At 44.0% G+C, this 26,700-nt stretch overlaps 2 protein-coding genes across 2 annotated transcripts in view; one reads left to right on the top strand and one right to left on the bottom strand.

Moving 5' to 3' along the window:
• myh7ba (myosin, heavy chain 7B, cardiac muscle, beta a) overlaps positions 1-7,950 on the top strand; it is an 18,733-nt gene extending 10,783 nt beyond the window's left edge. The window contains exons 17-34 of the mRNA XM_062544961.1: positions 1-30; positions 488-664; positions 806-951; positions 1,143-1,233; positions 1,385-1,774; positions 1,961-2,087; positions 2,391-2,509; positions 2,829-3,025; positions 3,241-3,590; positions 3,888-4,012; positions 4,340-4,455; positions 4,702-4,894; positions 5,516-5,719; positions 6,315-6,440; positions 6,626-6,796; positions 7,113-7,217; positions 7,560-7,655; positions 7,774-7,950. The exon at positions 1-30 is cut by the window's left edge and continues 213 nt beyond it. Coding sequence (XP_062400945.1) covers positions 1-30; positions 488-664; positions 806-951; positions 1,143-1,233; positions 1,385-1,774; positions 1,961-2,087; positions 2,391-2,509; positions 2,829-3,025; positions 3,241-3,590; positions 3,888-4,012; positions 4,340-4,455; positions 4,702-4,894; positions 5,516-5,719; positions 6,315-6,440; positions 6,626-6,796; positions 7,113-7,217; positions 7,560-7,655; positions 7,774-7,950 — 2,940 coding nt within the window. The remainder of the gene's footprint in view (positions 31-487; positions 665-805; positions 952-1,142; positions 1,234-1,384; positions 1,775-1,960; positions 2,088-2,390; positions 2,510-2,828; positions 3,026-3,240; positions 3,591-3,887; positions 4,013-4,339; positions 4,456-4,701; positions 4,895-5,515; positions 5,720-6,314; positions 6,441-6,625; positions 6,797-7,112; positions 7,218-7,559; positions 7,656-7,773) is intronic.
• A 456-nt stretch (positions 7,951-8,406) lies between these two features.
• Positions 8,407-24,975, bottom strand: trpc4apa (transient receptor potential cation channel, subfamily C, member 4 associated protein a). Its single transcript, XM_062546030.1, has 19 exons — positions 24,846-24,975; positions 22,389-22,517; positions 20,765-20,881; positions 20,523-20,580; positions 20,064-20,119; positions 19,513-19,641; positions 18,930-19,131; positions 17,864-18,052; positions 17,200-17,342; positions 16,522-16,650; positions 16,094-16,152; positions 15,819-15,920; positions 15,473-15,556; positions 15,030-15,120; positions 14,266-14,406; positions 13,856-13,967; positions 13,468-13,580; positions 12,681-12,887; positions 8,407-11,999 (listed from the first exon to the last, which is right to left on the bottom strand). Exons 1-19 carry the CDS (start codon positions 24,969-24,971, stop codon positions 11,862-11,864), a joined length of 2,325 nt encoding a protein of 774 aa, XP_062402014.1. The 5' UTR covers positions 24,972-24,975; the 3' UTR covers positions 8,407-11,861.
• Positions 24,976-26,700: the final 1,725 nt, after the last annotated feature.

The following is a 26,700-nucleotide window of genomic DNA, read 5'->3' as shown; positions in this document are numbered from 1 at the left end:
GAGAAGGAGAAGTACGCCACGGAGAACAAGGTGAGAAGAATGGATGGAAGCTGTGGTGGTATCTAAAATGGCTTTTTGCTAGGCTAACTCTGTGCAGTTTTATACGATACAGTGAAACCACCTCAACCATTTGGAATGCTCCTCATATGTCATCACTGTTGTCATCTATGTCTTTGTTCATACATACATTCATTTGGTTTGTAAATATCAGAGGTGGAAAAGTCCAGCTTCAGAAAGTACAAGTCCTGCCACATATCTGTGCCAACCATACACTTAAATCAGCTTGATTGTAATTAACACAACTCTTCAGCCAGTTAGAGCAGCTAATTCATGAGAGCACCTGTTAAGTGCACAGGTAGAACCAATACATGATTGGACTTTTCCTCTCTGAAGCTGGAGTTTTACACCTCTTGTATATATCACTCGATACCACACAAAAGAAGATTGTAGAATAGAGGAGTGAGAGGGATCTCTCTCTTCCCCACAGGTGAAGAACCTGATCGAGGAGATGGCGGCTCTGGATGAGACCATCCTGAAGCTGACCAAGGAGAAGAAGGCCCTGCAGGAGGCTCACCAGCAGACACTGGATGACCTTCAGGTCGAGGAGGACAAGGTCAACAATCTGACTAAGGCCAAGATCAAGCTGGAGCAGCATGTGGATGATGTGAGTTTGCGCATTAAAAACACAGAATTTTATGATACGGAAATGTGAAGAATGCCTTCCTTCTCTTACAGATGGTTTACTTCATAAGATGGTGATATTTGACACCATTCTAACCATTTCATTGTTTTGTTTTTTTTTCAGTTGGAAGGGTCTTTGGAGCAGGAGAAGAAGTTGCGTATGGACCTGGAACGGGTGAAACGCAAGTTAGAGGGTGACCTGAAGCTGTCTGTAGAGACTGTCATGGATCTGGAGAATGACAAGCAGCAAATGGAGGAGAATCTAAAGAAGTAAGACGGTACAGTGTTTTTGTTAGTGCTAGAGAAAAAGTGTGAATAGTACACCTTTGTTTGTCCTGTAGTTGTAGAATTTAATACATTCACAATACGTTGTGAATGACATGTTATGCTAATTTGGAGGAAATTACATTCCTTTCACTGGTAAAACTGAATAAATTAAACTTTTTGCACATTCTTGACAGGAAAGACTTAGAGCTGAGCCAGATCAGTACCAGAATTGAAGATGAGCAGGCTCTGGTCATCCAACTTCAGAAGAGGATTAAGGAGTTACAGGTTTGTGAAACATGTCCTGCTACAGCTAAACCAATCTCGGTCAATTGGATACTACTGACATGTTCAGTGTACACGCTTGACTCCTGGATGTCCTGGATGAAACCTCCATCTTCAGCAAATAATCATATTCACCTCCATTCTCCATCCTCAGGCTCGCATCGAGGAACTCGAGGAGGAGCTGGAGGCTGAGCGAGCGTCTCGGGCCAAGTCGGAGAAGCAGCGCGGCGAGACGTCCCGCGAGCTCGAGGAGCTCGGCGAGCGCCTGGAAGAGGCTGGCGGCATCACCACGGCCCAGATCGCGATGAACAAGAAGCGCGAGGCGGACGTCCTGAAGCTGCGGCGGGACCTGGAGGAAGCCATGGTGCACCACGAGACCACCACGGCAGCCCTGCGCAAGAAGCACGCCGACTCCGTGGCCGAACTCGGCGATCAGATTGACAGCCTGCAGCGCCTCAAGCAGAAGCTGGAGAAGGATCGTGTCGAGGCCAAGATGGAGGCTGATGACCTGGCCTCCAACCTTGAACAGGTCGCAAAAACTAAGGTGAGAGTATTGACTGGTTGCTAAATGAATGAATGAATGAATTGACTGATTCATTGATTCATTAATTCATTCATTGTTTGATTGATTATGTCTACTCTAAACCTACATTTCTTTACTGAATGCCATTACACGTAGGACCACATTTAGTCCCCATTGAATAAACAATCCCCCCCCGTATGATTTCAGGCCAATGCAGAGAAGACATGTCGGCTCTATGAGGACCAGATGAATGAGTCCAAGGCCAAAGTGGATGAGCTCCAGAGGCAGCTCAATGACAGCAACACCCAGAGGGCTCGTGCCCAGGCTGAGAGTGGTGAGCTCACACAACTCACTTTCCCACACTTTTAATGTCAGCATCAATATTCCAATTGGATAAGTGAATGAGGAAAGACAGCTGGTACATTCAGTCCTTTTCTGCCCATAATAGCACTGAGCACAGTGTAGACTTTATAGGCACTAAAAGTGAAAAAAAGATCTGTTTAAACAAAGTAAAAAAACATTGACAATGAAATGATGAAAAACCTTTTTAATTTCAAACAACTGGAAATCAAATGTTCTTGTTGTTACCAACTTCCTGTTGGTGAGGCTCATTGTCCCCGCCTCTTCCTGTTTACAGCTGAGCTGGGCAGGAAGCTTGAGGAGAGAGAGGCTCTGATCTCACAGCTGCAACGCGCCAAAACCTCCTTCAGTCAGAATGCTGAGGAGTTCAAGAAACAGCTGGATGAAGAAAACAAGGTATATCAGTTAACAAACAACTTTCACGTGCTGAACATTGTTATATTCATTAATCCCAAATGACATCCTGGAGGAAATGCAACCATAGATGATAGGGGCATTACTAAATTCAAATTCAATGGAGCTTTATTAGCATGACTGTTTGGGCACTATCATTAAAAGACAGTTTTATAGAGGTAGATGAGGCAGTTACTGGGATTAAAGCATTGTGGGTGCAAGGGTAATTACAGGAGTGGAAGAGAGTAGTTTGAGTTGATTACAATAAATTAAACTTCCCCAAGGGTGTATACAAATCAGATGGTTTCCATGGGTTTTCCAGGCTAAGAATGCCTTGGCTCATGCACTCCAGTCTGCGCGCCATGACAACGACTTGCTGCGAGAGCAGTACGAGGAGGAGCAGGAGGCCAAGTCTGAGCTGCAGAGGGCGCTATCCAAGGCCAATGCTGAGGTTGCCCACTGGAGAACCAAATATGAGACCGATGCCATCCAAAAAAACGAGGAGCTTGAAGAGGCCAAGTGAGTTAAACATATGGTGACTTGACATTATTAGATGTTTCTGGAATACTATTGAAACCATAGTACTTTCTTTACCTTTGAAAGACTTAGATTACCTTTACAAATTGTCCTCTGTTTCTAATCATTTCCTCATTCACATGCATCCATCCTCTAATAATCCATCTGTATCTTAACAGCACAAAAGAAAAACAATGTTTTTACCTTTCTTCCACCAGGAAGAAGCTTGTGACTCGTCTGCAGGAGGCCGAGGAGAGCGTGGAGGTGTCCAGCGCCAAGTGCTCGTCCCTGGAGAAGACCAAGCACCGACTGCAGACAGAGATGGAGGACCTAATGGTGGACCTGGAGCGCGCCAACGCTGTTGCGGCTGCCCTGGACAAGAAGCAGCGCAACTTCGACAAGGTGCTGGTCGAGTGGCGTCAGAAATGCGAGGAGTGCCAGGCGGAGCTGGAGGCTTCGCAGAAGGAGGCGCGTAGCCTGAGCACCGAGCTCTTCAAGCTCAAGAACTCCTATGAAGAGGCGCTCGACCATCTGGAGACTGTCAAACGGGAGAATAAGAACCTCCAGGGTAAGCTCCAAGACGATGTAACCTATTTCTGGGCAGTTCATTGTAACACACAGTATATGAGCTTGGAGCACACATTAATAATTCATTATTAATTATGAAAGCAGTGGAAGACTTAAACCATCTCTTATGCTTTAACCATGTCTTACTCATTAAAGATTATTTACTGGTTAGCTTTACTACCCAATTATTGATCAAGGAGGTACACTAGATAGTGTAGATTGTAGGATACAGATGTTATTACGTTGAACTGGGACTACTGGGTTCTGTCCACTGATCTTGCTTGTGATGTCCCTGCAGAGGAGATCTCCGATCTGTCAGACCAGATCAGCCAGGGAGGCAAGACCATCCAGGAGCTGGAGAAGATCAAGAAAGCCCTGGACCAGGAGAAAAGTGAGATTCAGGCTTCCCTGGAGGAGGCTGAGGTGGGTACTGAAGAAGTAGTCCTCATTCTCCCTCATTACACTGTAGTCATGCAGCCAGTGTGGTCAACAGTGGCACTTGATCTTGATCAGATTTGGCAGCACGCTATGATACATATAATGAAATTTACTCTCCCAATGAAGTCTATTACAAGTACAAGGCCATACAAGGCCTTTGTCAAGTAACAACTCAGTGATACCACTGAGAATGCTCTGAATGTCAATGCAATGCTAGTGCTTTGAAGTGAAGTGATTGCTTTATGTTTTGGTGTCTTTCTACTGTACCTTTTATGGCTTGACAAAAACAACGGCTACTTCTGTTGCTCTTAGGCAACTCTGGAACATGAGGAGAGTAAAACCCTCCGCATCCAATTGGAGCTCAACCAAGTTAAAGCAGACGTTGACAGGAAACTAGCTGAGAAGGATGAGGAAATTGACAACCTTCGGTGAGCGTGACTCTGATTTTGTCCTGTGTAGTTGGTGATCAAATTAGTTCCTTCATTTCCTTCATTTTAAGACCACAGTAACTCTCCTTGCATTGTAAAGGCTTATCTTTAAGAGGTTTTTTTCTGGTAGATAAAAGCATGTAAATGTAAATAGAATATATTAATTTCCACTCGATTGTTTTGAGGCTCAGTGATTAACTTCACAGATCTAATCCACACCTTCTACTCTGCCCCTTTCTAAAACAGTCGCAATCACCAGCGTGCTATGGACTCCATGCAAGCCACCCTGGACTCAGAGACCAAGTCTCGCAACGAGGCAGTTCGGCTGAAGAAGAAGATGGAGTGCGACCTGAATGAGATGGAGGTGCAGCTGAACCATGCCAACCGCTCAGCCGCGGAGTCCCAGAGGACCGCTCGCAACCTGCAGGCCCAGATCAAGGCAAGGCTGCCTCAAGCACTTCAACGCAGTGCTACAGCTACCATTACAGTGCTCTAAGCAGTGCTAGTTTTCTAAGTTGTAGACACATTTCTTGAACCTACCCTATTTCAAACATAGCATTAAGGTTCTAAATTCTTCAAGGCTTGATATGGTTCTCCATGAGAACCTTGAGAACTCCTACACACAATGAAGTTACTAGTCACATTTCAGGAAAACAACAAAAGAACATATGGACTTGCCTGATTAGTTTTTGCCTCTTTTTAAACAACATAAACTATCCTCAACTAGAAAAGCACTCAGAGAGTGCAGACCTCTGCCAAGCGAAAACATAACCGCTGCCTGGATCAAGACAGTGATACGGATCACTCCCAAAATTTAGTTTCTTGGGTCATTTCAGACCTTCCCTGACAATTTGATTGAAATCCATCCATAACTTTTTTAGTTATCTTGCGAACAGACAGACAGACAAGCAGACAAACAAACAGACAGACAGACAGACAGACAGACAGACGAAAAAACAAACAAACCCCGATGAAAACATAACCTCCATGGCGGAGGTAATAATGATCATCGCTAAACGCTTAATGGGATGTGATCTGTTGCCTGTGTGGTTGAGCGCAGGATGTGCAGATGGAGCTGGATGAGACCATTCACCGCAACGAGGAGCTGAAGGAGCAGACGGCGGTGACGGAGCGCCGGAACAACCTGCTGGTGGCCGAGGTGGAGGAGCTCCGCACGCAGCTTGAGCAGAACGACCGCGCCCGCAAGCTGGCTGAGCACGAGCTGGTGGAGACCGCCGAGAGGGTCAACCTGCTGCACTCACAGGTGAGGCTACCTGAGCAGCCTACACCTGTGCTACACTACTCTCACCTGGGAGTCTGTATTGTGTATTAACACTAGCTGGACTTCCATTCAAGTTTAATCGGCAATTTTTTTGACAATATGAATAAGAAATCCTTATTGTTAATTCTTCAAATTGGCTTGAAATCTTCTAATGTGAATACAATTCAATTTGCTTGGGTGGGGCAGATAAGCTTGCTATTCAAACAGGGTATAATACGACTGAGATTTATAGAAATGGTTTTGCTTACATAAATTAGCATTTGCACATGTTTTGTTTAAGATTTCCCTGACATCAGCTGATCACAACTCCTCCCATTGATTAGAAGAGTGTATACATTTTCAATCCGCGTAACAGTTAATGAAAAAGTGCACAGGTTAAAATTTTCGTAAAATGCACATACAAGTTAATTAGCTTTCAGCTACAGTCACCATAGGTCGCTTGTCATGTTGAACAACTTAACAGGGTTAGGGTTAGGGTTTCTGAACAGTTTCACCAAGATCCAAGACCCTGTGACACACAATGCACCCAAACATGTCCACAGAAAACACTGATCAATTTTCTGTTGTTCCTTTGCAGAACATGTCCCTGCTGAACCAGAAGAAGAAGCTGGAGTCTGACCTGTCTGTGCTGTCTGGAGAGGTGGACGACGTCCAGCAGGAGTGTCGTAACGCAGAGGAGAAGGCCAAGAAGGCCATCACTGATGTGTGTGGTGATTGTTGTTGTTGTTGTTGTTGTTTTTTTATTCTGCATTATTCGATAAGGTGTTTGTTTGAGATGCACGAGCTACGGCGGAGATAGTAAAATTTTTGAACAAGACATCAGACTTATTTATCCATGAAATATTTCAAAAATTCTACCTCCTCTCTTTTTTATTCCCTTCTCCATAGGCGGCCATGATGGCTGAGGAGCTGAAGAAGGAGCAAGACACTAGCGCTCACCTGGAGCGAATGAAGAAGAACATGGAGCAGAACGTCAAGGACCTGCAGATGCGTCTGGATGAGGCTGAGCAGATCGCCCTCAAAGGGGGCAAAAAGCAGATCCAGAAGCTTGAGAGCCGGGTGAGGACACATCTGACAATTTAGAGACCATTTCCTTCAAGGCACATAAATGACCAACATTTTTTGCCTATAGCCTATAAGACGTTTAAAAATAAACTCATCAATATCTAATCAATATCTGTTTAATTATTAGTTTTCATCTAGTTTTTCATTGGTTTTAAGCAGTGTTTTACATTTAATTGACTTCTTCCGACAACTGATTTATCAGTATTTCCAAGGAGCTTTACATGGGAAATTCTGTGCTCCACCTGGACTGAAGGTTTGAGAATGTTCTAGTGAATGTTGGAGTCTGACAGTTCTACCCGTGGTACTGTAGGTCAAAGACCTGGAGACCGAGCTGGAGCTGGAGCAGAGGAAAAGTAATGAGTTCCAGAAGGGATACCGCAAGTATGAGAGGAGGATCAAGGAGCTCACTTACCAAGTGCGTGTACACACACACACACACACACATACACACACACACACACACACACTCTGTAGTAACATATTGGCACCCATTTCGATGTAAAGTGTAAACATATCAACTGAGTGCTGCATCCTGAGGACTCACACATGCACAAATGCAGTTAATTCTTGTACTAAATACAATCGTAACACAAAGGAAAATTCCATCTTAATAGCCATTCCATTGCTGTGATACTGTAATACATGTGACACCATCACAAGAATGAACGTACATGATTAAAGCATCACACATAACTGTACCCTCACACAATCAACTGTTTGATCAGTGAGTGAGTGCTGCCCCCTACTGTTCCTACAGACGGAGGAGGACCGCAAGAATCAGGCTCGTATGCAGGAGCTCATAGACAAGCTACAGGCCAAAGTCAAGACCTACAAGAGACAGGTCGAGGAGGCGGTGAGTCCAGATTCCACACTTGTCCAAGCAGCGGGAAGGAATTCTGGTCAAAAACTACCCATTTCTCCTCTGAAGGCATGCCGAAATGACAGTCTCTTTTTATTGTTATGTTGTGTAGGAAGAGCAGGCCAACTCCAACCTGACCAAGTTCAGGAAGATCCAGCATGAGCTGGATGATGCAGAGGAGAGAGCAGACATGGCTGAGTCGCAGGCCAACAAGCTACGCATTCGCACCCGTGACCAAGGGGGCAAGGCAAGTTTTTTTCCTGCTGCTTTTTTTATAGAAAGCAGTTAAACCATTTTAATAGGTTTACTGGAAAAAAATGTAAAAAAAAATATATATACAGACATTACAGATAAACCATAATCCTAAAAAAAACTTTAATGTATTTCAGCCTCCACTTACACAATGATGAGGAGAGAGCACTCCGTAACGTCCCACTTCCGGTCAAGCCGCTGCAACAGATGGGTTTGACTGTGTGATGGCAAATTCATTAAACGCTTGGAAAGAAACATAAGCACATGTGGCCTCCTCATTACTTCAAGTGCATGTGCAAGACAGGACAGCTGACATCTACTCTGAAAGGAGGGAGGTTTATTTCACTAACAGGATTGTAGTTAAGATATGGGGCTGTTTTATGCATACACCCTTTCTGGGAGAGTGACACTGGTGTTTCATTGCAGATGGTCGTCACATGCAATTGACAGCGGACTCAGAGAGGTAGAGAGAGACAAAAAAAAAACCTCACAATTTTAATGTTTGTGAAAATTTATTGTGATTTTCCATTCTTACATTACATTTACAATATTATACAGAGGTTAACCAAAAATCAAAACCAAGATGGGGGGAAACAAAAGACGGGGGATGGGGGGGGTCTGTTGATGAGAAAACACACTGCTCGCGCTTGTCGGTGTGCAGACCACATTAAATTCTTCAATTTCCATGGGCTCATCCCCAAACAAAAGCAGTGGGGATTCTTAACTGTATTTAGCAGCAAGGGAGGAAAGTCTAAAAGAACAGCCACCATTTTAAAAATGATTACTTCGGTTGTAGGGAAAAGGAAACAAAAACACGCATACACACACACACACTCACACGATTAGGCAAAGCCTTACCAGCATGTTGTAATGCAGGTCTGTGATATATACTTTGTTCTGTGCACATGCAAACAGGTCAGAGAGGATCCACATCCCATCAAAACAGACGAGTACCTGCTGTTGTCATCCCTAAAGAAACAAAACACCCCGAACATGTCCTCTTGGGATGCAATAAGTACACATATTGAACCGGATTGACAACAGTGGATGAGTAGCATTATGCCTGCTAGATGCAGACTGTTTTCTGTATGCAGTTACCTGGTCAACATACTTATGGCCATGAAGGCACCAGCTGGCCCAGGACTTATGGTCGGTGTGATGCTTGTTTAGAACCGCAGCTTCTGTAGGCTTTTACGCTTACAACAATGCTGTCATTTTGCTGAGGGCACAATGTTTCATAATATTCCAGAGCATTCTACAAATCTTTGCTTCAGGCATTCATTCCATTTTGTCAGGGCAATGTATAGGGAAAAAAACCCATCTAAAGCACTGAATCACAGAAAGCACAGGAATGTAGGGAACCATAAGCTCGTCACCAATCCTTCAGAGTTATATTATTATAGTAGATTTAAAGCGATTTAAATTTCTGGCAAAACCCAAAATAATACACACATCTTTGTTACCAATGAGGGAGTCTGATGCGACACAAAATGGGGATTGACATTCAATTTTAACCATTCATTTAACCATGATTAGCAGCTAAGGGGCGACACTGAAATCCCCCCAAATTATCAACTAAAAAGACCATTTTAAAATGTACAGATGAGAGCAGAAAGCACCTCAGCCAACAGAGGCAATACACAAGAATCGTACATGTGTCCGCTAAAATGTTCACTAAAATTACGAAACTTACAAAAAAAAAAAAAAAAAATTATTAAGAATGCTTGGCAAAACACAAAAATAAGCATCTTATGGCGACAGGAAGAGGGGCGCACAGAATAGCAGTTGATGAGAATTCTCCACAAACATCCAGACCAAGCAGCTGGCATAGTAACCAATCCTCTACAAACCACTAGCGGTGACCTTCAACTACCCACACAACGAGCGGTGAATGGACACCAGCAGGCACACAAGGCTCTGTGATTCTCTTCAACGTCAACCTTTACAAATGCAACAACCAAGTGAAGTGACCGATTGCATTAACGTGCAGAACAATGTGACGCAACATTTAAAAAAAAAAAAAACTGCAGAAGTGGAAAAAGTGCTGCCTGGGTGAAGACACCCAAAGGATAACATCCGCTGAGTGACCAATCACAGTGAGGAACACACACGCACGCACACACACACACACACACATTCAGTGATGGGAGCAGAAACAGAGACACACACAAACACACAGACACAAACACACACACTTCAGGGATGGGAGCAGACACACAGACAGACAGACAGACAGACACACACACACACACACACACACACACACACACACTACAGGGATGGGAGCAGACACACGGACAGACACACACACACACACACTACAGGGATGGGAGCAGGGAAAGATGTGAATAAAGTGAGGGATGACCTGAAACTACTGTTCCATAGCGTCAGTAAAGCACCAAGGTGAAATAAAGCACACACGCACAAAACAACAGGTGCATAACAACATAAGCCCCATGTGTATGAACACAGCTAAAGTGAGCCGAGAGAGAGAGAGAGAGAGAGAGAGAGAAAAGGAGGAACAACAACAGCAACAACAAAATAACGAGGTAGTTTACATTTCTTCCTTTTCAACCCCAAGTATTCAACATCATCAAAAGAAAAAAGAAAAGAAAGTGGGCAGTCTGCTAAGGGAACCGTGTCTGGAGCAAAGGAGTCTTCTAATCAGCCAATCAGCTGACACAGAGTCAGATTGTCTACGACACAGTCTGAGGAGGAATCTGTAATCTGTGGACTCAAACAAGAGTGTGTGTGTGTGTGTGTCGTTAAAACTGAGGAGTTGCATAATAACCTCAATATGAGCCATGAAAGATACGTTTAGGGGAACAAGAGGATTCTTGTGGCACCAAAAAAAATCTAAACAATGTATCAAAATATACTAAAAATCGCAAAGCTAATGACTAATACATTTCAGGATGAAATGATCAAACATAGGACCTGGGGGAGTGTTAAGTTACAAGACTCAGGAGTTGGGCTGTGTGACAGCTGAGAAGCCACTACTGTCTGTTACCGTAGAAACCACCCAGACACTACAATGGCCATGGCAATAAGGAAAAAGCACCAGATGTTTGTACTCCACACCTCATCAATGATTGTCACACATCACACACACACACACACGGCTGGAGAGAGCATGAGCCCAGATTGGATAGCTCCTCTTGAGGCATGTTCCACACCTGGTCTCTGATTGTGATGGACAAATCAGACACACACACACACACATACACACACACACACACACACACACACACAAGGAACCTCTACATGCATCTGAGACTCTATATGCGGGGGAACATCGAAGAACAGAAAACACCCGCCCACCCCAACCCCATTTGTCCTTTTTTTTTTTTTAAACTAGCCCATGTACTGCATCAGACCTTATCTGTATACTTTATTTGTATAGATAATTTATGTATTATATAAAAAGGCTTCTTATGATTTTCACCAAGAGCAAACCACTTATAGCACAGCAGAAGGCCAGGCCAGACTGCCGCTGCAGAGACTCCACATGCCTACTGAGGAACTGGTGTGATGAATGAGTGGCCACTGGTTTTGAGATGGCTGGCAAGGGCCAGGTGGTGCTGGTGGGGGGGGGGGGTTTGGGGGGGCAGCCCCCTCCAATCTTCCTGTGGGTAGGTGTGGTGCTGGTGGCCTCCACGCCCCAGCCGTGCATCAGCATGCCCAGTGGAGGGGGCTCTGTAGTGGGGGACAGGATGGGCTCAGGTGCTGCCTCCCTCGGGGGGGCTCGGAGGGGGGGGGGCGCCTTCCCGTCCAGTCCAGGCAGCCCAGAGGAGAGGAGGCAGAGGACAGAGGGAGGTGGCGCCCTGACGGCGCAGTTGCTCCACCGTCCTCTCTCTCGCCGTTCCCCTGTACCCCCATCACAAACAACCCCCCCACCCGGGTCTGTCTGTGTCTGTCTGTCTGTCATTGTGTGATGACTGTGATGTGTTAATCCTCTAGCAGGTCCTGGTCTAGGTCCATGTAAGGCTCGTCGATGTAGCTGGCTATGGCACAGGGAGAAGTCCTATCCTGCTCTAAGAGCACAGACACAGTCTCCTTCCAGAAGCTGAAGGGAATGCAGGAGCTCTGTGGACACACACACACACACACACACATTAATACCAATTTCCAGTAGCCAAAGAAACACTTAGAATGCAGAGCCTTACATGGAAATACACCATGAGCACAACCCATACACATTTTCAGGACTGCATGCATATATGATTCCAAATGGTTACTATGGCACTGTTGTGTAACTTGGTGCAAATATTTGTATTGTATCTTTTTATAGGATATGCAGTATATATATAGTGAGGGAATTACATTAATTTAGGTGCGCGGTAAATGCATTGTTGGATGTGGCGAGGTTGTGTCAATACCCATTGCTGGGCGATTAAATAAATATAAATGTTAGAAAAGTATAAAAACAATGTGTGAGTGGGTTTCTGCACTCACATTGTGTGCGTGTGTATGTTTATATATATGTATGTGTGTGTGTGTGTGTGTGTGTGTGTGAGAGAGAAGGTGTGTCTGAGTGTTTCTGTGCTCACATTTTGTGTGTGTGTATGTGAGTGAGAGAGTGTGTGTATGTGAGTGAGAGAGTGTGTGTTTCTGCACTGATACTCTGTGTGTGTCTGAGAGTGTCAGTGAGAGAATGTGTTTCTGCACTCACATTCTGTGTGTGTATGTGTGTGCATGTGTGTATGTCTGTGCGTGTATGTGTGTGTGCGTGTGTGTGTGTGTGTGCGTGTGTGTGTGTGCGCTCACATTCTCCAGACAGGTGCTGTCCTTGTCCTTGTTGAGGTAGTGGTGCTGCCAGAAGCGCAGCAGGTTGTGGAAGTTGTTGAGCAGGCAGCCGGGGTACTTCTCGGCGTACTCCTTCTCCCGCAGCGCGCCCAGGTAGAAGGGCAGCTTGGCCCGCCGCCGCGCCAGCATCAGGATCACCAGGCTGGTGTTCAGGCAGCTCACGTTCTCCTGCGGAGGGACAGACACCGACAGGAGGGGGGGGGAGGGGAGTGAGTGTCAATAAAACTCCACCGGAGGACATCAGGAGGCTCACAGCAGCAGAGGTGAGGGATGGGGATGGGGAGGAGAGTGTGGAATACAGAGAGATATCCATACATTTTTTCTTTTTTTTTAAAATCCATGACAGACTGGACACAACCATGGAGAGCATTCGTTTTGCGTAGAAAATGACGGCTCGATAACCCCAGTGAAAGGCTCTCGAAAGCTTTATTAGTGATGTTTTCAACCCTCAAAGGTTGATCGGCCCCCGTGGGTAATCCCCTACCTATAGCACTAGGATTATTAACCTTGCCTGTGTATATCTGAAATTATAGGATCATAAACTTCTCATTGTGCCTTCATAAACCTGTGACTGGATTCCATCCATCCAACAAACCATCCATGATATCCACTCTGCTCTGAAACACTGAAAATAGTCAGTTTTTGAGTAATTTGTTTCGCTGATGCTATCTAGTTGTTTTTGCACTGCCACTGGGACACAGAGGTCATAGGCCATAAGGACTCCTAATAAGGCTGAGGGAGGTCTTGCCTGTGTGAGCGTCTGCACATTGATGATGTTGACCAGTCGGAAGAGGAAGGACAGCCGGTTCTCCACCCTGGCCATGTAGGAAAGGAGAGCGCACTCGGAGAGCACCTCCACCACTGCAACAACACACACACATACACACACACACACACACACACACACACACACACACAATTATGCATACTCCACTTACACTTCTGTATAGGTGTTATTTTACAGCCCAATGTACTTGTATCAGTCATACAACAAAAGCAGAAACTCAGAAGCATGAACCTGAAAAGAGGGTCTATGATATGCACCTACGATTAGACATTTAGGAGTAACTGTAATGAAGCGGAGGGTGAGATGTGTGAGAGTGAGTGTGCTGAGGGATGTGGTCTGGAGATCCTACCTTTCACATCCCCCGTCTGGCTCTCGAAGCGGTCCAGAGAAAGCACAATGCACCGCACCAGCATGTTGGAGTCCACCAGAGAGCTGTTGATCTGGGTCAAAAACATCTGGAACTGGAAACACACACACACACACACACACACACACACACACACACACACACACACACACAGAGTAAGGAGAGTATTCTTCACCTGGATACAGCCAATGCTAAAAGCTATTCACCTAAAGAGCTTTCATAAAATGCACTCATCTAAAACAAATCTTATACACTTCAGCAGAAATATGAGAAACTGAGGCAGTGTGCGTGCACAAATCCACTAACAATGTGCATCTATCGAAAATTACTCATCAGTTAATTACACTGAATAGGTCAATACAACCCTGTGGAACTTGAGCAGGGACTGCTACCTTCTCGTCTGTGTTGACGTAGTTGTTGAAGCGCTTGAAGGCGTCGATGTTGAACTTCATGAGCTCCCCCAGCAGGTCGAAGTAGCTCTGCAACACGTCCCTGGACTTACAGCCACTGTCAATAATGCAGAACAGGATGTGCTGCGCACAACAAGACAGGAAGGGTGGGGTCAACACAGGAAGCCATTTACTCTGAGTTTCACATCAGAGTGGTCATCACGTTTTAGATGTCTATGATACTATGGCATAATATACTCAACACTGAGCACTTAAATTAGTAAGAGAGTGACTGAAGGAGATCCTGTATTGGTTAAGAGTGCACCCAGAGATAATGTGCGGATAGCTAGTATAGGATCTAGTACAGAGTGGGTTTAATGCCAGCAGTGTGTGATTATTGGTTTAGAGAACACGCATTGTGTGTGTGTGTGTGCGTTGGTTTAGAGATGGTGTAATTTAAGAGTGTTTAGCAATGGTGTAGAGAGAGTGTTCGTTTAGGAAACAAGCATTGCGTGAGTGTTTAGAGATTGAGTAGTATGAGACTGTTGGTTTAAAGCTAGTGTAGAGAGAGAGAGAGAGAGAGACAGACAGAGAGAGAGAGTTGGTTTAGAGATAGTGTAGAAAGAGAGTACTGGCTTAGAGATGGTGTAGTATGGGAGTGTTGCTTTAGAGCTGGTGTAGTATGACAGTGTTGCTTTAGAGATAGTGTTTAAAGATGGCATAGAGTGTCTAGAGAGGGTGTGCATTTCTGCCGAGTCCTCCCTCACCTCCAGCAGGCCTCTCTTGAGCAGGAACATCTGGTCGGCGTAGGAAGTAGCTCCCCTCAGGAAACTCTCCACGGCTCTCGCCTGCCAAAACCTGCTCACACATCAATGAGGGAAGCAGACTGAATACCACGGAAAGGGGCAATCCAAATGGAGATTAGCTAGAGTAAGATTACAGTAGAATTAGTAAGATTACCGTAAAGCAAACAAGCAGTGAGATGAGCGCATAGCAAGATTAAAGACAGCAAGAAGTGGAGAAGAGCAAGGTCACAGACAGGAAGTGGAAGTACACAAAAAAGGTGAGAGAGATGGCGGAAGGTTGAGAGAGAAGGTGAGAGCGCAAGAAAATGAGAGCGTGAGAAAATGAGAGCGCGAAAGGACTAGACATCGTCAGACATTGACAGAATCACACATAACAGACTTGATCTTTCTTTGATTGTTCTTACCTGAAGGAGGAGTCAGGTGGCTCTCTCTTCATGACCGTGAGCAGACGGGTGAGGAGGCCTTTCTTGCCATCACACACTAGACTCCTACACACACACGCACACACACACACACACACACACACACACACAGCAGGGCAGATCAGTGCTGATCACAGATGACCCCACAGGCATCTTCATGGTTAGCAGCGCGGTCCTTCTCCATGTCCAGACAATCACTTGACCTCTGTATCTACCTGACTGATATTTCTACACCTGCATATCCAACAGGCTTCATCATTTCTCCACCTGATCTGACTGCCTCTGTACCCTTCCCTCCACCTGTTTCAGTTTCAGGGGGTGAGCGTACCTGTCTGTGTTGACCAGGGCCTCCACCTCAGGAATGTTTGCCTTCAGAGAGATGGCACTCAGTTCATTCAGCTCCTGGCTGTTCAGCAGCAGATATTTGTTTCTGAAAACAAACAAAGAAACACAAAAACTTAAATTTAGGTCTAAAACATGTGCAACCTAGAAAGACCTCATCCTAGATTATTAGCCAATATCAAACTACAACAGATCCCAATAAGTAGAGCCAAAATAAAACCAAGTGAAAGGGTTTCTACTCTGACAACAGGATTTGCTTACTCGTGGTGGTCGCTGAAGCTCTGCAGGAGCCTGAGGAACTGAATCTTAAAGGAGATCTCCTGTTAGAGACAAAACAAGTGCACATGTGAATGGCCAACACCTTCGGAACCAAAGAGAGACATTTGCTGTTTGTGTTTGTTATGCTGTTTTTTCTTTTTCTTTTTTGATAAACACTATTACATAGCATGCAGAGGGGGTGCCACACACACAGATATTCATATATGGGACCTACACAATATTGAGCAATAGTAAATTATCTAATGTGTGTGTTCATGTTCACGTAGGCTAACGTGTACTTAACACTGGAGACCTGCACAGTTGCCACAGTATGAGGAGGAAAGACACTCTTATAGCACCAACAAAAACACAGTTACATAAGTGTGTGTGTGTGTGTGTGTGTGTGTGTGTGTGTGCGTGTTGTTCATTACCGGGCTGCAGTCGCAGTTCTCGTTCTGCCCATGTACCACATGATTGGTGGGCGGGTACTTCCAGATGAGTTTGTCGAACAGGTTGTTGAGTCCCGGAATGAGACGGAACTCGGCCAGCATTTTGTGCACCTGGATGAGAAGCAACAGATAAGGAATGGAGATTAGAGTCTCACAGTCACTCACCAGACTCAGACACATGGTTCATACACATGACCCCCGGATCAGTTCTCGGTCACACAAGAACTCACTCAAGCTCGTGGGTTGCCATAGTATTACAAGTCTAGATGTGTGACATTTACATGCAGTACAGAACACACAGCAGTGTTAAATACACTAATGTTGATGAAAAAGCCAAACCCCTTTTCAAAATTCCTTGGTTTGCATTAACGGGTCAATTAAAAAGATTACAACATAGTGTTTAACTGCAGTCATTGCACCATTGGTGGCAAAAATAAACAAAGCTGCAAGGTGTATGCACTCATCAATGTCACTGAATTAGATTATCATTCTGAGAAGACAGAGAGCCCTTTACCAAAGTGGTAGCAGTGTCTACCGGCCATTGTATGTGCATGCGCGCACGCCGCGCACATGTGTGTGTTGTATACACTCCTGCATATAATCATGTGTCCATGTGCTTGTCTGAGTGTGTGTTGCGTTCTCTCCAGTGGAGCTGCTCACCATGTTCCTCTGTCGTCCCATCAGCAGCACACACAGGACGTAGAGCACCTCCACCTTGTACATGATCTCATGCACCGTCTTCATGGACTGGGGCAAGCGGTGCCGCAGGGGGCTGGCGACCAGACTGCCATCGTCCGAGGACTCTGCATAAAGCACAAAGCAACCAGCAGGGGGCGGTGAGGAGTGCATCAACACTCACAAAAGAGCAGGAACTTGAGAAAAGCGCATCACACTGGCCAAGAGTGTTAAAAGTCACTGCCCAGTCATACTGATCCAGGTCCCAGAACTGAGAGTCGTGTTTTGCTGGCTCTCATAAATTACTCACAGCTAACTGAACGCTAGCTAGTGAATCGACAGGGTGTTGCCATTCCAGTAAAACGGTGCAAATATTTCAAGGCAGTCAATAATGTAAATGGGCTCATGTACTTGTCACTCTCGTGTCAATAAAAGAAAACAAAAAAAATCCTCTGAATGTTTTACACAAAAAAAGAGAGAAGGAAATAATAAAGAAGAGGATGACCTATGGCCAATATCTGAAACTTTCCACCAATTGTACTGAAATATGCTTCCCGTTTTGGGTTAAAAAGAAAAACCCAAAACACTTCAAAAAGTGCCTGCCTATGGCTAAATACAGGCTGGAGTGCAGCCACACTGGTCCATCTACCTGTGCTGGAGAGCTCGGCCTCATCGGTGGCCATGAGCATGAAGGCGTCCAGCACCATCACATTGTCCAGCCAGCTGTACCAGTCCTCCAGCTCCCGCAGGAAACTGGACGCCCCCGGGGCCTCCGACACCTTCCGCGTGGCCAGCTTGCACAGCCGCTCGATGAAGCCGGGGATGTTCAGCAGTGTCACTACACAGAGACAGAGATATGAAGCCGGGGATGTTCAGCAGTGTCACTATTACAGAGACAAGAGATATATTAGTGAAGGAAATAACACTGAATCCTGATTCAGAGCTCATGGGGATTTGGACTGATATAAGCAAGTACTCAATGTTTCGTAGTCTTTTACAAGTTTGCAGAGAGAGGCGCGCTCAAACTCCAAGATATCTCCTTCTTCGGGTGCGAGTTATATATCGTATTCCAATGTGCAAAAGAACCGCACTCACTAGTTCGTTATCTTTTCATTCTTTATTGTAGCACCATGCCTAAAAAACAAACGCGTTTCGGCGTCAAGCCGTCCTCAGTGTGTGTCCTCATAGTCTTTTACAGCATCGCAATAACTGTCCATCCAAATTCCTGACAGATTTTTATTTGAATTGTATAAATTTCCTTGGAAATGTGACCCTTTGAAAATTCCGTTAGGGTGTGAAAAGACTAGAGCATTTGAAAAAAAACAAAAACATACTGACTGCAAAAAGCATAACAATGTGTGCTAATCATGATATAATGATAGCCAACATGCTAGTTTATCAAAAGATCTGCTAATTATGACCATCTCATTACTATGCCCGTAATTGGTCAGCAAAAACACTTGACGTAGGGTGCTTTTTTTCTGAGATGTTGAATTTCATTCAACTTTAAGAAGACGCTCTGAGCTGTAGAAAATGCCTGTAACAGAGGACTTTTGAGTACAGTCTACTCCATAGGATTATAATGTAAAACGGACGCTGGCAGGTTAAAAAAAGAAGTGACGTCTGAACGTAGCCTTACATTTCCCAAAATCACGAATGCTAATCTTGATATTAAGCAGCAGGGGAAGAACCGCTAGTTTTTTGGTTTAGCTCACCCTGGTTCAGCTCAGCGCTAGACGGGCTGGCGTTGCGTTTCTGCTGGGCGTTCTTGGCCAGTAGCGTGTGCTTGTCATCGTTGCCGAGGTCCGGCTCAGAGATGGTGACCGAGAGGATGCGGCAGAAGTTGGCCAGCTGCTGCTGGTCGAAGCTCTGGACCAGGCCACACAGGTTGGGGATGTCCTCCAACTGGATCATCTCCTGTGGGGGGGACAGAGCCCAAACAGAGAGGTTTGGTTGTCAGAACTGCTCATTCAATGTGAGACTCAAGACCTACGATATTTTTTTTATGTATATGAATCACTAGGAGCAACATTTCCATACATCCCAACCCACTATATTCCTACAAAATAGTCATTCATATTTCCATACCTGCGCAACGATCCTACATATTGGGCAACCATAGAAAGTGGAAAATAAAACTGAAAATTGAGACGTAATACTTATACGTGTTCTGTATTTATTTTAGCTTCAACCTCTAGGTTGTCAAGTACATATTTTTTAACAGTTGTGTTATTTCTCAACCCAAGAAACCTCTCCCAACATCTGACCTGAGCAGAGCAACATAACTTTGACCCTGACCTTTTTGACACCGAGTATGTCCTCAATGAGGGTGGCAGTCTGTAGAAATGTCTTCCTATTGGTCATCAGGGTGAAGAGGAACAGCACAAAGTCGTCCCGCGCCGCCAGGCTTTTGGTCACCCCTTCCGTCTAATGAAAACAAAAAGGGCTGCTTTTGACTGACTGATCACTAATGCTGAAGATGACATGATGTTGCTGGAGTATTTGAGAAGGAGCTACTTTTAAAATCTCGTCTCACAGAGAGGATTTCTGCTGCGCTTTATTCAAGCAAGACAAAAAGTGCAAAACACTAAATTGATGTAGTTATGCATAAGACATATCCATGACAATAACAACACTTGAATTGATACCGTTTATTGTTTATATAGCTATTCTCCCAACTGTAGTCTGACAAACTTTTTGAAATTGTACACTGTGAAATTAATTATTGTATTGTTTTTTATTTGTATGTCGCTTTCGACAAAGGCGTCTGCTAAATAGCAATAACCATAACCATAACCATAAAACAATGATAATAATTTGTAACTTGAGAAAGGCACTGGAGTACTTACACAGATACAGCAGTTGTAAAGAACACTAAGGCAATCTTTCACCAGGTCATCATTCACTGCAAGAACCAGACGTTCACATGTGTTAGTCAGACTCACCCAGGGGTTACTGAACAGCTGGCTCTGCTGAGTGATAACAGGAGCCATTCACAGATAGAGTGGAGCAAGATTAAGTGCTCTCTTCGATTAGACTGTGTCTGCGTGACAAAGAAAATGCTGCCTACAGCGGTTCCGAGTCACCACCGTTAATGAAAACAGCATTAAGGAAGGTTTGGATAAACCCGTGTGTGTGGTTTTATCAGACAAAAGGACTTGACAACACTTGGTGGCCGGTTGTGTAAACGGGAAAAGCTGTGGACACCATGGAGGCATGGACTTTACGTCACTCAGACCCTAGCAGAGCCTTGCATACTCGCACAGACACACAGAGCATACCGCTGGTCTACGTGCAAGCTTACTCACTCTTGGGCTTCTTCTTCAGCGCGGTGAGGGTGGGTCGCATCAGAATTTCCACCAGCAGCTGTTGGGTCGACAAAGGCACAAGGGGGGATTGGGAGGTGGGGGTGGAGGAGTTTTATATCACAAAGTACATACAGTATATAGTCTCTGCTCAGAGAGCAAAAAAACAGACCTGCAGACCTGAACACACGACAGAGAGAATGTCTGTGGAATAACATTCCAAACCAGGGCCAAAGCCAACTCACATCTACTCCACCGAACAAGTCGAAGGTGTACGTGTTGGGGAAGGAGGACTCCTGAACCGTCTTTCTGTCTTCCGTCACAAAAGACATGGCCTCCATGGACAGCAGGGAAGACAACTCCTGCAATGCCAAAATCCCCATCAAATGTATGCCATTATTACAATCAAATAGGCTCATCAATCACAGTACACAGAGGCATGAAAGCCTGGAGATGGACAGAGTTAGCTTAACTGTAATTAACGGTAATGTCAAGTTCATAAACACAGTCAAACGTCATGTAATGTTATAAAGTAAATCAAAGGAATCAAAATGGAGAGTTGCGGTCAAAGGGAATGTGAGATTGAAATGCTGTTCCTGTTATTTTACTTACAAGATATTTTCATATGAAGCCCATTTCACTAACTCCCATTTGTACTTTTGCTCCCTTTGAAATGAAACCCAGATATTTGGCCTCTCTACCAACATGTCATCACAGCTACACAGCAGGGACACCCTGGAGAGTTATGTTCTACGCTTCCAAGAAATGAGATGAACTGCATAACAGTCTTCACTATGTGCTCTTGATTAGAGAGCTGTATCCAGCAGGGGATGGACACATATCAGATTTGATTTCTGGTGGAGCTCACATCTAGCCTGGCTATCACCATACTAAGCTCAATCTCTTAAGATTGAACATTAGTATGGGGAGTCTGTGCTTTATTCCTACTGCACGAGAGGCGTGCTCTCTCGGACGAGGGGCGGGACTGTCGAGCTCTATTGGCATCGTTCAAATCATGACACTGTACGCTTGGATAATCCTTCAACCAATCAGACCAACGATCTGGTGTATCTTTTGGATGAGCTAGTTTGTGATTGGAGCCAAAAGTTCTGGCAGGGAACAGAGAAGATAGATGTGCAGGTTTCCAGCCTGAGCTGCCGGGCAGAATCCAAATTCACCGGCAGGTCAGGCTCACCCAGCCTATCTCAAATCTACTTGCATTAACAACAGCAATTATGAGAGGTGTGCAGGCTGTGTGCAGAGATTTAAAATAACCACAACATCACAGGCACATTAATGCAATCGCTAATCTGGCATGAACGTGTATTTCTTTGGAATTGAGTAAACAACTGCACTTAAAAACAGAGTTTAATGCACCAATTTAAGTTTCATTTCACTGCTAGTTGCGCCCCTGCTGGAAGTCATAAGTCAATTAACCTTTTCCAGACCCACTCTCAATTACAATTGAAAATGTGTGCGTATTTGCTTCAGCTGTGGCGCAACTCTTTCCCACTTGCTTCCTGTCACTTTTCCACTGTCCCATTACAATAAAGGCATTAAAAAAGCTCAAAGATATATACTTAAAAAAAAGAAAAGGTGTGCGTGTTAAACAGGCTACACTTGAGTCACAATGATATGCTATTCAATGCTGGTCTTACTTAGATTTTTAGGCTAAGACTTTAGTTACAGTATGTACTTACATAACATGTACAGTGTATTCATTCATTAACTATTTAGTGCAGGGGGCCTGAGGGTACTTAAAATAGCACTGAACTCGTCTCACTCTCTCTGAGGGAGATGGAGGTCTGCTGTCCTTATGGTGTGTGTGTGTGTGTGTGTGTGTGTGTGTGTGTGTGTGTAGCGGGATACCTTGAGCACGCTGCGCGTGTGTGTGAAGTCGCTGTTGAGGTGGCTACTCTCATACAGGCCCTGCAGGAGCACTGGGATACCGTGCCATTTGGCCAGCTTGTCTCTCTCCTGCAGCAGAGCCTCGGGGAGCTGAGGGGGAAAACACACACACAAACACACGTCAACAGTAGTCCCAGATATAGCAGAATAATACATGTCTATCCATATCAAGTCAGTCATGTCACATAGTAACATTTACAATTGCACAGCGTGCCACTTCCACAAAGCCTACTTGTTGTAGGCACAGAGACTATGATATTATCCAAAAGCTTTTATGATCGACAAAGATATTAGACTGCAAAACACTTTTTCCAGTGAGTTGTCCTGTAGCTTACATGTATGCTACTGTGTAAGCTTACTTTTTTGTTTCACCTTGCTTTATCTTAATGATTAATTTAGTTTGTCTGTTTATTTGTCACGTTACATATTTTTCCAGAATTCTTTTCATTTGTACCATAGTGCTTTTTGTTTTGCATTTGTTTTTTGTGTGTGGTTCAGCTATATGATTTACAGAAATATGCACAATAAATGTTTCACTGCTCAAATCCTGAAGCTCAGATGGTGCGGCACAGGTCATCTCCCATTGCCAATTGACCACCCTCAGTCAGATGTGATGACACAAGGTGGTGTACCCATTGCCTTAATCATGCTAACATTTGCTAATATTTGCATGGCTTGTCTGACCGTGGAAGCATAAACACAACACAAACCTACTGAAAAAGACATCATGCTGAACTACCATTCATTACAGTGGTCCGACAAACTAGCCAGCCTTGAGACATTTCAGATGATAAAATATGAACGAGGCATACATAATGTTCACACACATTCTTGCCCTTTAAGATAGCATCAAGGCACACCTAATAGGCAGTCACTTGACTTCTGAAAAAAGCCCAACAAGATAGCCTTAACACTGACAACTCCTCCAATGCTACCGGAGTGAAACAGGTCTCACGTGATAACATGCATGTTTATGAGTGACAAAAACTGGTTGTAAAAAGAAGACATTGAAAGTCACTTTCAAGAAACGCAGCATCACCGTTAAGGATCACTAATAAATAGAAAAGCCCAGAGTGCATCGACACCAATAAAGTATCCCTGCATGTCCACGGAGCAGCTTTTAGAAGGCTGCAGGCTTTAGAGAAAGCCCATCTATTGGTGGGAACCAAGCCTGGGAGTCTGGATGGGTCATTGAGGGACATGTTCTATTGCATTCAGATGAAGCGTCCCGGGGTCTGTGTGCAAGACGGCCCAGATGTCCAAAAGAGTGCTGCCCCCAGGCTCCGGGGAAATGTGCTCTTCATTTCAAGTAGGCCCATGAGAGGCTGTCTCACAAAAGCCTTTATTCAACTGCCCAATCACTCACACAGAATAAAACGAAGCTTGGCGTTTGGGCTGCTGCAGGCTTTATATTGCAGTTATATGGTTCTTGATACAAGGGGGACATACATATTACACATATTCTAACAGTGGGGAAAACAACACACTTGCCAGGGGATGAATTTATTTTCTTTTTTAGGCAGTCTGTCTGTCCTCTGTATGCTAACAGTGGGCAGTGCACCAACGTCAACTGCATACTGATCATGCAAAGACTATTTCACAAACACAATAATTCCTCTCTGGTATGCGAATTATTCAGTGCAAAGTTCCATGCTTCCAAGCTGTCGTGCATTATGTGCACTCGACTGTAACATTAACTAATTCGCTAACTAATAAACTATGCATCAAACATATCTGCAAACGCAATTACAAGGTGCAGGTGACAATAAACATTCCACGGTGGACATTTAAAGATAAGAAACCAATACGATTTTGTTACTTTCTACTGTTTACAGTTAGCTGCTTGACGTTACTGACGTTACTTGCTAGCGAGTCTGATAGCACAGAGCTAACTAACAATATGTCTTCTCATGCACACATTTGTTGGTTCGATTAGAGGCATAACAGCAGTCGGAAACAAAGTAACAGTAGAACATGTCTACTAATGAAAATGTCAGACTACTTTACTGCCAAGGGATAGTTTGGTGATTGTCTCAAGTAATACAGTTTTCGTTATTGCTTTGGCTACGTCAACTGTTAGCAATAGCAAGAATTTACCAATCCTTGGTCGTTAGCTGTGGTTTGTTCTAACATTTATCTGTAAGTATACACCCTAAACAAAACCGTATTTGGTTCTTATAGCTAGTTAGCGATGTTATAAATGGCAATGGCTGCGGGAATATAATGGTGTCTTCTGACTGTAATGTAAATGACACATTGTTGGCAAGCATATGCTAGCAAGCATACAAAGCAAACTCTGGTGCAAGTTTAGGCTAATGTTAACACTGCTACCTAGCCATGTCGCTAACAGAGTAGCAAGCTCCCTATTGTCAAGTAAACCCTCCTTCAGTACAAGACATCGCTCCAAATGTATCCTACCTGAGTCCCTCGACTAAATCCTTGTCCTGTGATCTGGCTCTGTCTGATATTTGTGATTATATTCCCATTACGGCTCTTTCGTCTTGCCCCCTTACAAGGGGACTCAGACCCCAATTGCGTCGCCATTACCTTTTCTTCCTGTACTATACCAAACAGGAAGTTTAAAACACACTTTAAAGGAGCCGAAGCATGATGTCACACAACTTCCTTTTTACTTTCGCTTGTCAAGTTTGGTAAATGTAAACATTGTATCAAACGGTAACGTTTTAAAAAGGCTACAATGTTTCTTATGCAGACGTTGTAACACCCAAAGTGCGGCTACACTGTCTCAACTAGACCAACCCATATAGGCATTTCAGGAGATTTGAAAAGTCTAGCAGGGCCTACAAACCAAAAACAAAAAAGAAAAAGATAAGCTACTTCAAATGTTACTGTGTCTGGTTTTAAAAATAACTTTGAACGCACTTTTGTTTTCGTAAGCACTGCTATCTTACTGTGCAATGAATAGGCCTATCAATGAATATGAAAAAAATGGCCCATTAAAAGAAAAATATAGTGATATTTTTTATATATATATTAGCCTACCCTTAGTTTAATGTTCTGTGGGCCTAAGGTAGTTTGCACATTTTCGATTTGCCTTTATAATCTTCTCCAACCTCTTTGTGTAGAGGCTGAGCAGCTTTTGTGTCCTCGGGGTCCTCTTTGAGCCCATTCTTCTGGGCATATTTAACCAAAATTGGCCATGCACATTTCTGCACAGGTTCTATTACATTAAAGTCTGGAAGAAAAGGGTGTGTGAACCTTTTTCTCTTCAGCCTAAATCATTCTACTTAACTTTGCTTAGTGTTTTGAATGATTGTGATGATAAGCAAGTTATTACCTCATCTTTTTTTTTTTACCTTTTTAAGACGATCTAGAAAACATCACCAAACCTCCTTCGTGTTTGTCTGGAGAGGGAGTGGTTTTTTTGCCACATGTTATCACATGTCACTAGTCTCAGGTAAAATGGGTAATACCAAGATGTAAAATTGTTTTCAAGTTGTTTAAAGGTTAGAGGAACATATAAGAAAGAACGCTGATCAAAGGTTCTCTAGGCTAAAAGGTTGCAACATTAGGGGAAGGTTAGGGTAGGTTCCCTAAAGGTTGCAACGTTAGGGGAATATTAGCAGAATGTTCTGGGAAGGTAGCCTAACTTGTAACTACAAACGTTTAGAGAATGTTAAGAAAACTTTCAATGGGAAACATGGTACAACCAAAACCTAACCTACGGGTAACGTTCCCGCAATTCTTAGCTGGGAAGTATGCTTGAATATGCAAAAGCCTACAAGCCAACAAACCACATGTTTTGTGACCATTAGATTATTGTCCTATGATGAGACCACAGTCAAATTATTTGGTCATACCTTGGACATGCAAGAAAGAAATCTACCTATGCTATGAGGAGAGGCAGTGGATTCTCAGTTAAAGTTAGTGAAGATTCACCAGCGCTTTAGATTGATGTGTGCATGCATCAGACACTGGGTCTCTGCATGAGGTGGGGGGATACAATTTCATTGTGTGGCCACTGCACATTTGAGAAATAAAGAACCCAAACATGAATGCAATCCAATATCAATTTAAAAAAATATAAATAGTTGTGGTTGTGGTTATGCTATCAATTCAAACAATAACCTAAATAAATTAATATATTGAAGAATAGCAAATAAACTAAGGAGATTACCAAATCATAAGAAGCGCTTAATAAACTAAGTGCAAATTGAATAGGCTTTGCCTTAAGAAAGAACCAAAACAATTAAAACATATGACATAAAAGGATAAAAGGAGATTATTTCTTTATTTTGTTTAATTCAGTCAG

Source organism: Sardina pilchardus, chromosome 9 (assembly GCF_963854185.1).
Source record: "Sardina pilchardus chromosome 9, fSarPil1.1, whole genome shotgun sequence".
Lineage (NCBI taxonomy): Eukaryota > Metazoa > Chordata > Actinopteri > Clupeiformes > Clupeidae > Sardina > Sardina pilchardus.
The sequence above is the reverse complement of the archived record's forward strand: the minus strand, read 5'-3'. Positions and strand labels throughout refer to the sequence as shown.